We start from the raw sequence: 12,469 nt of genomic DNA on the forward strand, positions 1-12,469 counted from the left end.
TCTTCCTGAATTCAGAATATGGGCTACAGTTGTTTTGAAATCAGATATATAAACATATATCTGATGTACATTTCCTACCTTTGAAAATGCAGGTCAAGAAGCAATAGCTAAGACTGGATGTGGAACAATTGACTGGTTCAAAATTGGGAAAAGAGTATGACAAGGCTGTATATTGTCACCCTGCTAATTTAACTTATATACAGAGTACATCATGCGAAATGCCAGGCTGGATAAATCACAAGTTGGAATCAAGATTGCCAGGGGTAATATCAATAACCTCAGATATGCAGATGATACAACTGGCAGAAAGGGAAGAGGAACTAAAGAGCTTCTTGAGGAGGGTGAAAGAGGAGAGTGAAAAAGCTGGCTTAAACTTAGCATTCGAAAAAGCTAAGATCATGGCATCCAGTCCCATCACTTCATGGCACAGGGGGGAAAAGTGGAAGCAGTGACAGATTTTATTTTCTTGGGCTCCAGGATCACTTTGGACAGTGACTGCAGCCATGAAATTAAAAGATTGGAAGAAACAAGCTGCTCCTTGGAAGAAAAGTTATGACAAACCTAGACAGCATATTAAAAAGGAGAGACATCACTTTGCCAACAAAGGTCCATCTAGTCAAAGCTATGGTTTTTCCAGCAGTCATGTATGGATGTGAGAATTGGACTATAAAGAAAGCTGAGCACCGAAAAACTGATGCTTTTGAACTGTGGTGTTGGAGAAGACTCTTGAGAGTCCCTTGGACTGCAAGGAGATCAAACCAGTCAATCCTAAAGGGAATCAATCCTGACTATTCATTGGAAGGACTGATGTTGAAGTTGGAACTCCAATGCGTTGTCCACCTGATACGAAGAGCTGACTCATTGGAAAAGACCCTGATGCTGGGAAAGACTGAAGACAGGAGAAGAGAGCAATGGAAGGTGAGTTGGTTGGGTGGCATCACCTACTCAATGGACATGAGTTTGAGCAAGCTTCAGGAGTTGGTGATGGACAGGGACGGCTGGCGTGCTGCTGTCCATGGGGTCACAAAGAGTTGGACACGACTTAGCGACTGAACTACAACACCAAAGCTCTTAAAAAGAAAAAGCAAAATCCACAATTATTGGACTTTGCCAAATTGAATAAGAATACAAAATTACAGTAAGAATACAAAATTACACATGGCACCTGGAGAGCACTCAGGATGGAGCCCTAACTGGTCAGGGCCCACCCTTCCCTGCTCTGCACTGTCCTGGGTCAGTCCCCTTAGGAAGAACAGCAACGCCTTTGCCCTGATGGAGTTGCATCCAGAATCACAGCATCCCAGTGGGTTGGGTGGAGGCCAGGCTTCAGGCCTTTCCTTGTGCCCATTTTCCCATGACGCACCTCCAGGAAGCGCAGATATTCCAGATAGGCCAGCTGGAGGCCACATCTTGGGTTCTATACCTCTACACTGGGGGAAAAGATGCGCACACACTCCTGGGGAACTGTGGGAGGAGCCGACGGTGACTGGGACCAGGGGCGCATGTACAGATGCTTACGCAAGTCGGGTGGGGCATGAGGGAAGCCAGCAAGCTGCGCTCTCAGCACAAACACAGCATTTTAAACGTGGATGTTTAAATTTCCTTGACCTCTAACAGAATTAGTACCCTCCTCTCCTCAGTTTTACTTGAAACTCTAATTTGCCTTCATCCCCTCCCCCTATGTTTTAACAGACATTGGCCACAAGTACCTCTTTCCTCCAAACTGTACTAAAAAGAAAAGGAAGCGACTGCCCAAGTATGATGAAAAGAGGCAACTGACCCTGAGGCGGTGAGGGCTGGAAGACATTTGGGAGTGGTGGGGACTGGGGCAACCTGTCTCTGCCATCTATGGGCATCTATAGGGGGCGCTGCTGCCCATCTTTTGAAGACATGGAGGCCCAAGCTATCTGGATGCTGAGATTTTTTTTTTTTTTTTTTCCCCCAGAAAAGGCATTTCTAAGCAATAGCCTCTGGATTCTTTTTTTTATGCCAGAAGTGAATTTAAAAATACATTGTTCGATCCCCCTGGATACCAAATAAGGCCAATGTGAGGTTGCAGGGTTTTGACCCTGCGCTTTCACAGTTTTAAATGGGGGCAAATTTGTAAACAAAGTAATTCCCAGAGCAGGGACTGAGGGCAGCTCGAAACCCTCCCTGTACCTCTAAGAATTCTCTGCTCGCCCCGCCTGCCTTTGGGGGCGGCTATGACCCACACCCAGCTGTCCTGGCCGGTGATGTGTCCGTCGCAGTCATGGCAACTTCCGGTCTGGGACCGAGGCGGGCAGGAGAGAGGGGTGCAGCCCGGGGTGTTTCCCACCGCCTCTCCGCCCCCTCCCCCCGCCCCCGACAATGGACAAAGCATCTGCAGCGTGGACACACCACCCAGGGGCCCCAGGGAAAATGAAGTTTATCTGTAGGCTGTGCTTGACAATGGTTTTTAATTTTGAAAAAGCGTTAAAATCATAAACCACGGGGCTCCCCATCCCAGGGGCTTCCCAGGCAGGCTCTTGAGTGAGAGGTTAGATTATGGCGAGCGCGAAGGGAGGACTTACTTCTTGCCCTTTCTTTTGCCCTTGCCTTTCTCCTTCTCTCCTTTGCCCTTGCCCCGCTTCTTCTTCTTGGACTTGAGCATGGAGCGGACCAGGTAGCCCTTCCACAGGGCCTGGATGAGAGTGGCGGCCCGCACCATGCGCACCATCTCCTGCTCGTCCTCTAGCCTCTTCTTGGCCAAGATCTCGCGCTCGGCCTGGATCTGGGAGAACTCTTCCACCAGCACGTCGTACCGCTTCTTCAGCTCCTCCAGCTGGAGCTGCTCCTCTTTGTGGATGATGTCCAGCTCCTCGTACTCGTCCTGGGGCAAGAGGCAGGGAGCGGGTGGGCCACCGCCAGGCTCAGAGCTCCCATCTCCACCCAGTTGTGCGCAGGCTCCCCGCCTCCCTGCAGGTGCTGCCGCCCCCAGCCATGGCCGCCAATGCTAAACTTGTCTGCATCCCAGGCCCGGATGGGAAGGGGAGAGATGATGGCGGTCCATCCCCCGCTTGCGGTGTGAGGCCCGGCTTAAATAATTTCAGGAATGAGGAAAACACCCAGCTTGTGAGCTGGGCCGACTGGGCTTCTAATCTCAGCTTGGCCACATCTTGAGGGGCTTCACCTTGTTCCAAGCGTTCTCTTTTTCATCATCTGAAAGGTGGAGACAATTCCAAACCCAGGAGCAGGGGTGGGAATTATTTCCCTGATTAAATGTTGGGCTGGATGCAACGTCCTAGATGGTGACGCCAGGCACACAGTGGGGACGTTTAAGAAAATGCCAGCTGCTGCCATCAACGTGGTCCGTGTCACAGAGATACCCAGAGAGGACCTTCCTCGGGTGATGGAACCCCACAGTTCTTCCCTACCTCTAACTAACCACAGCCTCTCCTGCTGTAATTCACACTTATCTCCCTCCCTCCCTCTTTCCCACCAAGTATCTATTAGAAGCACAGTACTTCCAGAGGAGGCAGAGCTAAGTGGACTCTGTCTTTGCCGTCATTAACCCACCACCCTCACTGGAAACAGAAATGAGCACAGCCTCCAGTCTCCCCCTTCCTAGAGCGCTGGGGATCAGACAGACCCCAAGTTGCCCTACTCTTGACAGCATGCCTGACATTGGGCCACTCAGAGGCTGAGGTCCCCTCCAGTGCTCACCAGGTCTTCGTGGCCCCAAAGTTGGGGCTCTGGGCTCTGGGCCGCTGATGTCAGCACAGAGCTGCATGGAGGCCTCAGGGCATCCCTGTTTTATAGGCCGCTGTCCCCTGAGCACCTGCTCCAGGCCAGATCCTGTGTTGTACGAGCCTCACTGAATCCCCACCATGGTCCCGGCCTGGGTGTTACTGCTTATGTTGATCACATGCAGAATCCAAGGTCAAGTCCCTTGCTTAAGGTCACACAGGGACATAAGTGCCACTAGAGTGGAACCTCCAGATGACAATGGGGACTTTCTTCACTGCTGGAGGCTGGCACCCGGCCCATCTCAAGCACTTGGTGGAAAGTTCCCGGGTAACTGAGTGAAGTGGTGGAGGTGAACTCGTACTTGAATCCAGCACAGATGAGTCCTGGCTGGCCGGGCTGCTGGAGGGAGCTGAACAGGAGGGGACAGGGAGCCTGGGATGTTGACCCTAGATGGAGCCGAGATCTTTGGATCTGGTGTCAAACGCCACTTAGTGGCTGGCCGCTTCCGTTTCCTTCCTTTGCCACTGCTGCCCTCACTGCCCCAGGCTAGACAAACCATTGAGCCTCAGGAAGGGACAGGGAAGTCACTCTGGGGAGGCCCAGAACTGGGCGTAGACCATGGACCATCTGAGGGCTTCTCTTCCCCTGCCCCCTCACCCCAATTCCTAGAAGATCTTGGGAAACACACTTGAGACAGAATTAGGCAGACAAATACCTGCTTTTCACTCATCTCCGAATCGTATTTCTGGATCCAGTTCTCAATTTCCGTTTCCACTTTATATTTTTTCTGAAAAAAAAAAAATTCAATTAGTCATTGTTTGATGGACCTATAGTAACAATGAACGGCACCGAGGCTGCTTTGTGTCAGCAGGCAGTATGTCACGCCTCGCCTACTTGAATCCACACTACGAGGTGGGTTCTCCATTTCACAGATGAGGGCACGGAAGATCAGGAGTACTGACTCACTGGACCCAAGACCATGGAACTGATGGGTGGTCAGAGCTCGGATGTGAAGCCAGCTGTCTGGCTCCAGAACATTCTAGGCAGATGGAGCAGCAGGTGCAAAGGCCCTGAGCTGGGAAGAAGTTCGTGATGTTTAAAGAATAGGCACCTGAGCCTGTGTGGCTGGGATGGCATGGCCGCGGGTGAGCATGGTCCCAGTGAGTTCAGAGTGAGAAGCTATGTTGCACAAGGAGGGTCTGCAGCGGGAGGAGTTTGGTTTCTAGTGTAAGGGGGAGGGGACGCTCACTGTTGCATGGATTTAGACACAGCAGAGGAATGTGCTCTAATTTTGTCTTTAAAAGATCAGCTCCTGTACATACAATGGAATGTTCAGTTCAGTTCAGTCACTCAGTCATGTCCAACTCTTTGCAACCCCATGGACTGCAGCACGCCAAGCCTCCGTGTCCATCACCAACTCCCAGAGTTTACTCAAACTCATCTCCATTGAGTCTGTGATGCCATCCAACCATCTCATCCTCTGTCGTCCCCTTCTCCCGCCTTCAAAGTTTCCCAGCATCAGGGTCTTTTCCAATGAGTCAGTTCTTCACATCAGGTGCCCAAAGTATTGGAGTTTCAACTTCAACATCAGTCCTTCCAATGAACACCCAGGACTGATCTCCTTTAGGATAGACTGGTTGGATCTCCTTGCAGTCCAAGGGACTCTCAAGAGTCTTCTCCAACACCACAGTTCAAAAGCATCAATTCTTCAGCGCTCAGCTTTCTTTATAGTCCAACTCTCACATCCATACATGACTACTGGAAAAACCATAGCCTTGACTTGACAGACCTTTGTTGGCAAAGTGATGTCTCCGCTTTTTAATATGCTGTCTAGGTTGGTCATAACTTTCCTTCCAAGGAGTAAGCATCTTTTAATTTCATGGCTGCAATCACCATCTGCAGTGATTTTGGAGCCCCCCAAAATAAAGTCTGACACTGTTTCCATCATTTCCCCATCTATTTCCCACGAAGTGATGGGATCAGATGCCATGATCTTAGTTTTCTGAAGTTTAGCTTTAAGCCAACTTTTTCACTCTCCTCTTTCACTTTCATCAAAGGGCTCTTTAGTTCTTCTTCACTTTCTGCCATAAGGGTGGTGTCATCTGTATATGTGAGGTTATTGATATTTCTCCCAGCAATCTTAATTCCAGCCTGTGCTTCATCCAGCCCAGTGTTTCTCATGATGTACTCTGCACATAAGTTAAACAATCAGGGTGACAATATACAGCCTTGATGTACTCCTTTCCCTATTTGGAACCAGTCTGTTGTTCCATATCCAGTTCTAACTGTTGCTTCCTGACCTGCATACAGGTTTCTCAAGAGGCAGGTCAGGTAGTCTGGTATTCCCATCTCTTTCAGAATTTCACAGTTTGTTGTGATCCACACAGTCAAAGGCTTTGGAATAGTCAATAAAGCAGAAATAGATGTTTTTCTGGAACTCTCTTGCTTTTTCGATGATCCAGCAGATGTTGGCAATTTGATCTCTGGTTCCTCTGCCTTTTCTAAAACCAGCTTGAACATCAGGAAGTTCACAGTTCAGATACTGTTGAAGCCTGGCTTGGAGAATTTTGAGCATTAATTTACTAGCATGTGAGATGAGTGCAATTGTGCGGTATTTTGAACATTCTTTGGAATTGCCTTTCTTTGGGATTGGGATGAAAACTGACCTTTTCCTGTCCTGTGACCAGTGCTAAGTTTTCCAGATTTCCTGGCATATTGAGTGCAGTACTTTCACAGCATCATCTTTTAGGATTTGAAATAGCTCAACTGGAATTCCATCACCTCCACTAGCTTTGTTCATAGTGATGCTTCCTAAGACCCACTTGACTTCACATTCCAGGATGTCTGGCTCTAGGTGAGTGATCACACCATCGTGATCATCTGGGTCGTGAATATCTTTTTTGTACAGTTCTTCTGTGTATTCTTGCCACCTCTTCTTAATAGCTTCTCCTTCTGTTAGGTCCATACCATTTCTGTCCTTTATTGAGCCCATCTTTGTACGAAATGTTCCCTTGGTATCTCTAATTTTCTTGAGGAAATCTCTAGTATTTTCCATTTTATTGTTTTCCTCTATTTCTTTGCACTGATCATTGAGGAAGGCTTTCTTATCTCTTCTTGCTATTCTTTGGAATTCTGCAATGTTATTCTGCCATAAAAAGGAGTGAAGTGTTGGCAGATGTTATGTGGGCAGACCTTGAAAAGGAGATGCTAGAAAGACCATATATTTGATGATTCCATTTACATGAAGAGTCCAGAATAGGCAAATCCAAGGAGACAGAAAGTAGATTAGTGGTTTTCAGGGGCTGGGGGAAGGGGAGTGGGTGAGAAACTGCTTAATGAGTACAAGGTTTGTTTGGAGGTGATGAAAGTGTTTTGGAACTAGAGAGAGGTTGTGGTTGTACAACACTGTGAATACTAAGTGCCACTGAATAAAATGGTTATATGTTTTGTTATGTGAATTTCACCTCAATTTTTAAAAATCGGCTCCTTAGTTCTTACAGGTTTCCCTGGTAGCTCAGATGGTAAAGAATCTGCCTGTAATGTAGGAGACCCAGGTTCAAACCCTGGGTTGGGAAGATCCCCTGAAGAAGGAAATGGACAGTATTCTCCAGTATTCTTGCCTAGAGAATCCCATGGACAGAGGAGCCTGGCGGGCTACAGTCCATGGGCTTGCAAAGAGTCCTACATAACTGAGTGACTAAACACACAGTCCTTATAGTGCAAAAGTTCTTAACTTGTGCATCATGCACAGGCTGGCTTCAGGGAGCCTGTGACCCAAGAATTGCCCACCCCTGTGTGCAGGGGCACCTGTGCCTTTTCATGGGGGAGAGGCCCAGGGCTTCCAGCAGATTCTCCAAAGAGTTGTGAAATGAAAACAAAGTGAGGACAAGTGATAGCAAGGGTGCCCTTTGTGTGGAAAGGGAGTCCACAACAAACTGGTGCTTGCGGGGTGCCTGCGGGGCCTGGGTCCTGGCTGAGATGAGGGAGAAGGCGGATGAAGAAAGGATACCTTTTGAGCATCTACTAGGCACCGCTCTCCACCCACCATCTCATCTAGTTTTCGTAATAACTCATTGAGGCCTATTCAGTCGTGATCGTCTTCAAGATATGGAAACTAAGGCTTGGAGGGGGCTGAGGGATTTGCCAGAGGTTTCCGGGTGCCTTCATTTTCTTTGCAGGATGGGTGGGTGGGTGTCCTCCTCCTTGCGGGGCTCAGAGGAGCTTGGGAGCTTGCTCGAGATCACAGAGCCGGCATGTAGTGGGACCCCACGTCTCTGCCCCCAGTGCCCCCCGGCTCCTCTGCCCTCCCCCCACCCTGGTGGCCCCCCTGCCCACGTCCCCCCTCCCCAGGGCACCTTCCTCAGGGCCTGCTCTGTGTCCCGGTTCTCCATGACCAGGTTGTGGAACTGCGACTGCAGCACCAGGATCTCCTGCTGGACCGCGGCCACCCTGGCCTGCGAGGCCCGGAAGTCCGCCTTCTGCTGCTTCTCCGCCTCCTGCTTGGTGCGCAGGAGGCTGTTCTCCGAGAACCTGAGCACCTGGTGCAGGTGGTTTTTCAGCTCTTGGATCACAAAGTTCTCCTTCTCCACCTGGACCGGAAAGAGGAGAGACTGGAGGATACCTCCCGCCATCGTGGGTCGCCGTGGCAAGAGAGGCTGGCGTGCCTGCAGCTCTCAGAGGTGGGGGGGGGCATTATTATGTCTCCCCATCTTTCCCCTGGCCCAGGATGAAGACGGAACCGCCTGCCTAGAGATGAGAAAATGGAGGGGTTGAGTCTGTCTGGGGTTGCGCAGCTTAACTGGAATTTGAAGCTGGGTCTGTTCCATCTGGAGCCCACGTCTGTGGCCACCACCCTCTGTTTCCTGGCGTGAGCCAAGGGCTCAGCGTGCCTGAGACAGCTCCATGCTCCTGCCTGAAGTGCAATGGGAAGTACCCAGTTGGCAGAGATACCTGGCGTGATGCATGAAGGTGTGAGATAAACACCCAGCACAGGGAATGCCACCGGTTCTCCCCTTGAGGGCCTGGCTTGGCTCTTGCCCGCAGTGGGTTCTGAAACAGGAATTAGGGTTGGGGGCGGGGGAGTTGGGGCTGTTCCGTAAATAAGCTCCAAAGGCTGATCACAAGCACAAGAGTTTCCCTCTGAACACACCGGTGCTGTGGCTGGCTCAGGCCGGCAGCCTTGGGCTGGGGGGCGGCTGGCAGGGGGGCCAAAGTGGGTCTGAGCTCACTTCCTGGACTCAGGGAGTGGCAGGTAGGGCTGGGGAGGGGGTTTGAGGCCAGCCAGTCCTGTGGGCAACTCTTCAACCTTCATGTGCTGGGTTTGAAGGCAGGCAATGCTATGAGGGTCAGAGCTTCTCGTGTGGACCCCTGAAGCCTGCCTAATTGGTGTCACCCCCTCATTTTACACTGAGATCCGATGACCTGATGAAATTTGCCCACCTGGCAGAAATGAAATTTGCCCACCCAGATCTGTCCACCTTGGCAGCCCCAAGTTGTTTTCCACCACCAGAATGAGATCAGCAAAGACACTTGGCAGGGTGGGGTCCTGTCCCTGTCTCTAAGTCACCCCTCCAACCTCTGAGTGACCTCCTCTGACTGAGCTCCTGGGAGCCTGTCATCTCTGCACTCACCAAATAATCAGCATGCCTGCTTTTCATGCCAGGTCTGCTGGGGACACAGTGGAGGGCTGAGAGAGACGAGGTCCTTGTCCTCTTGTGGGGGACCCAGACCCCAATCAAATCATCACACAAGTAGTCATCAACAAGCCCTAGCGAATGCCGAACAGGACCAAGTCAGGAAACCAGTGTGCCAGGGAGGGAGAGTGGCCTTGGTCTCTCATCTATCGCAGGGCGATGAAAAGATAGCAGCTGTCCCCCAGGACCTGCTCTCCCTGGCAAGGCTGTAGAGCAAAATGTTTTGCTGGGAGCCTGGCCCCAGCTACAGACCACTTTCCCAGCATCTCTAGCACTGGCTAAGAACTGATTCCAGGTGGCGGCCCAAAAGAGCAGGTCAAAGCCCCCTTCTCTGCTTTCCTCTTTTCTGCTGGCTGGACCAATGACAATATGACTGGGGGAAGCTGGAACAGCCTGTTGGGTCCACGGTTTGAAGTCTCATGTGGGGGATGTCAGAGAAGCCAGCCAGAAGGAACCTGGGCCCCTGACAAGTTTAAGAAGCAGAACTTCCGTGCCGGCTCTCTGTTAAACAGAAATCCATCTCCAGCTTGACTAAGCCCCTATTATTTGGCGTCTCTTTGTTTTAGCAGCTAAACCTATACTTATACATCATCTCCAGGGACTTTGTAAGATGTTGGTGAGAAAATGTATGTAAAAAAAAAAACACATAGGACTTCCCTGGTGGTCCAGTGGTGAAGAATCAGCCTGCCAATGTAGGGGACATGTGTTTGATCCCTGGTCTGGGAAGAGCCCACATGCTGTGGGGCAGCTGAGCCCGAGCGCCACAGCTTCCCAGCCTATGCTCTGGAGTTTGTTCTTCACAAGAGAAGCCAGCACAATGAGAAGCTGCCGCACCACAAATAGAGGAGAGCCCTGGCTCACTGCAATCAAAGAAAGCCCACAGGCAGCAACGAAGACCAAGCTCAGGTCGTCAAAAATAAATGAACAAAAATAATTTTTAAAATAAAATAACACAGTAGGTGTCCCCAGATGGTTATTAGGTTGGGATCGTGTTATCCTTTTCCCTCTTAAAAATTGTTCTAGAACTTCCACCCCTCTCACCTGCCCTCAGGACAAAGATCACATTCCAAAGATCACCTCAAAGGTGATCTCTCAGCAAAGTCTTAAATGCCTATTACCCAGCCCTGGCCTGGAAGGTCCCTCTCTATTTCACCCACCTGGTTTACACCCTCTCATTCTTCAAGTCATGGCTTCCACCTCTCTGAGTTCCAAGTTCAGGTCTCCTATAACACTCTCTTATCGCACCTTGTACTTAACCCTTTCTTGTACTTCTCAAGACTGTAAATAAATCAGCTCTTTAAGACGCCTTCCCTCTCATGAACTCCATGAGGCTGGGACCATGTGGACTCATCATTTGTAAGACCTGGCACCTGGTGAGTACTCAAAACAATATTTATGGAGCAAATGAATGAAAACAACTATTTAAACCGTGGAGGGAAGAAACCTCAATTGCCAAAAGACGTGGGACCTCTCCCCGGGGCTCCCGCTGTAATCTGACCAGTACCGTGTATTCATACCTCCGCATTCCTGTTCCTCACACAGGCGGCCAGTTCATTTTCCAGGGTGTCGATGATCTCTTGGTGCCTCCGATTCCGTCGGGTGATGTCCTGGATGAACTGGATCTTGTCTCTGGCTTCCATGGGACTGGTGAGTAACTTCTCAAACAGGAAACCTCGGAGTTCTACCAGGCTATCGATAAAACACTGGGCTTCCTTGCTCCTGCCCAAGGTCTGCGCCTGCAGCAGGCTGGCTGCCTGGGGGTTACTGAGCAGGAGTCTCACGACGTCCTTGGTGGATTCTTTGATTCCCTGCATCAGCGGCGGGAGCTGGGATTTCTGCACGTCCATGGCGAAGAGGCGCTCTCGGAACCACGCTTCATCCTCGAACTCTTCCGCCTCCTTCAGTTTCCTTTCTTCCTCCTGCAGGTAACTGACTCGGCCCAGGAAGGTCTGGCAGAGGTCCTCGTGCTCCCTCACTGCCTTCGCGATGTCTGGCCCCAGCATCCCCTCCGAAGTGTTGGAATCGGACGCCGCGTGGGACAGCAGGCTCACCAGCTCCACCTTGTGGATGGTCTCGTCCAGGACGGACATGATCCTCTTGGTCTCGATGGTGGTGAGTTTGGTCTTGGCGGGGGTCAGGGCTTTCGGCGGGGTGGTGGACTTTTTGGTTGTCTGGGCTATCAGCCTTATTTTGTTGATATCAAGACCTTGGTAGAGGGGGGCCACGGTTAGGACGTCCAGAGCCATTTTATGGGCTTTGCCTCTGCACACCCTGACAGATTGAGACTTGGGTAGGCTCCCTGGGCCTCCTGCTTTGATTATGTCTGGCCACCCTGAAAAAGGAAGGAGAAGGCAGTCAGCAGAGTCACGCTGACATCGGGATGGCTGGCGTGGCCATAGCAGCTGTAAACTTTTGACGCGGAGAGTTAACCTAGATGTTCTGCATCTTTGACCCAGAACTTCTCACGGAAAGCAGTTTTTAGCTCTGTCACAGTGTCAAGGCCCCAAGGGTAAGGGGACCAAATAAGGAGGTGGGTCTCAGGCACGTGTGTCAGGCAGGGGCCAAGCAGGAATACAGACATCATTCTAAGTATTTAAACACACCCTGGGCTTCCCAGGTGGCTCATTGGGAACGTCAGTGGAGACATCAGTGGAGACGTGGTTTGGATCCCTGGGTCAGGAAGATCCCTTGGAGAAGGGCATGGCAGCCCACTCCAGTATTCTTGCCTGGAGAACCCCACAGACAGAAGAACCTGGTGGGCTACAGTCTGTGGAGTTGGAAAGAGTCGGACATGACTGAGCACGCACACCAGTGACATGGGTGATGGAAGAGCTGAGTGGCCAACGAGGGGAACAGGAAGCTACCCAGCGATTGGCGGTGGCCGGAAGCCACATCGCAGGAGGAGGAGGGGCGGGTCTGGGGATCAGGGTCCCCTGGGGGAAGCTGGAGCCACAACCATTTCCTGTCCAGGAGTCACTGTAGCCCCAGAGGAGCTGTGGCCTCTGCTGGAAATGCAGCCCAAAGCAGAGAGAAGGGGTGGAAATCTGGTTCCTCCCTTCGTCCAGCCT

General features: G+C 50.9%; 1 protein-coding gene across 1 annotated transcript; it reads right to left on the reverse strand.

The window, feature by feature from the left end:
• Positions 1-2,548: 2,548 nt before the first annotated feature.
• IQCD (IQ motif containing D) lies at positions 2,549-11,647 on the reverse strand. The gene is made up of 4 exons (XM_068990335.1): positions 10,919-11,647; positions 8,064-8,297; positions 4,424-4,495; positions 2,549-2,851 (listed from the first exon to the last, which is right to left on the reverse strand). The coding sequence occupies exons 1-4, from the start codon at positions 11,645-11,647 to the stop codon at positions 2,549-2,551; spliced, it is 1,338 nt and encodes a 445-aa protein (XP_068846436.1).
• Positions 11,648-12,469: the final 822 nt, after the last annotated feature.

Source organism: Capricornis sumatraensis, chromosome 17 (assembly GCF_032405125.1).
Source record: "Capricornis sumatraensis isolate serow.1 chromosome 17, serow.2, whole genome shotgun sequence".
In the NCBI taxonomy this organism is placed as follows: Eukaryota; Metazoa; Chordata; class Mammalia; order Artiodactyla; family Bovidae; genus Capricornis; species Capricornis sumatraensis.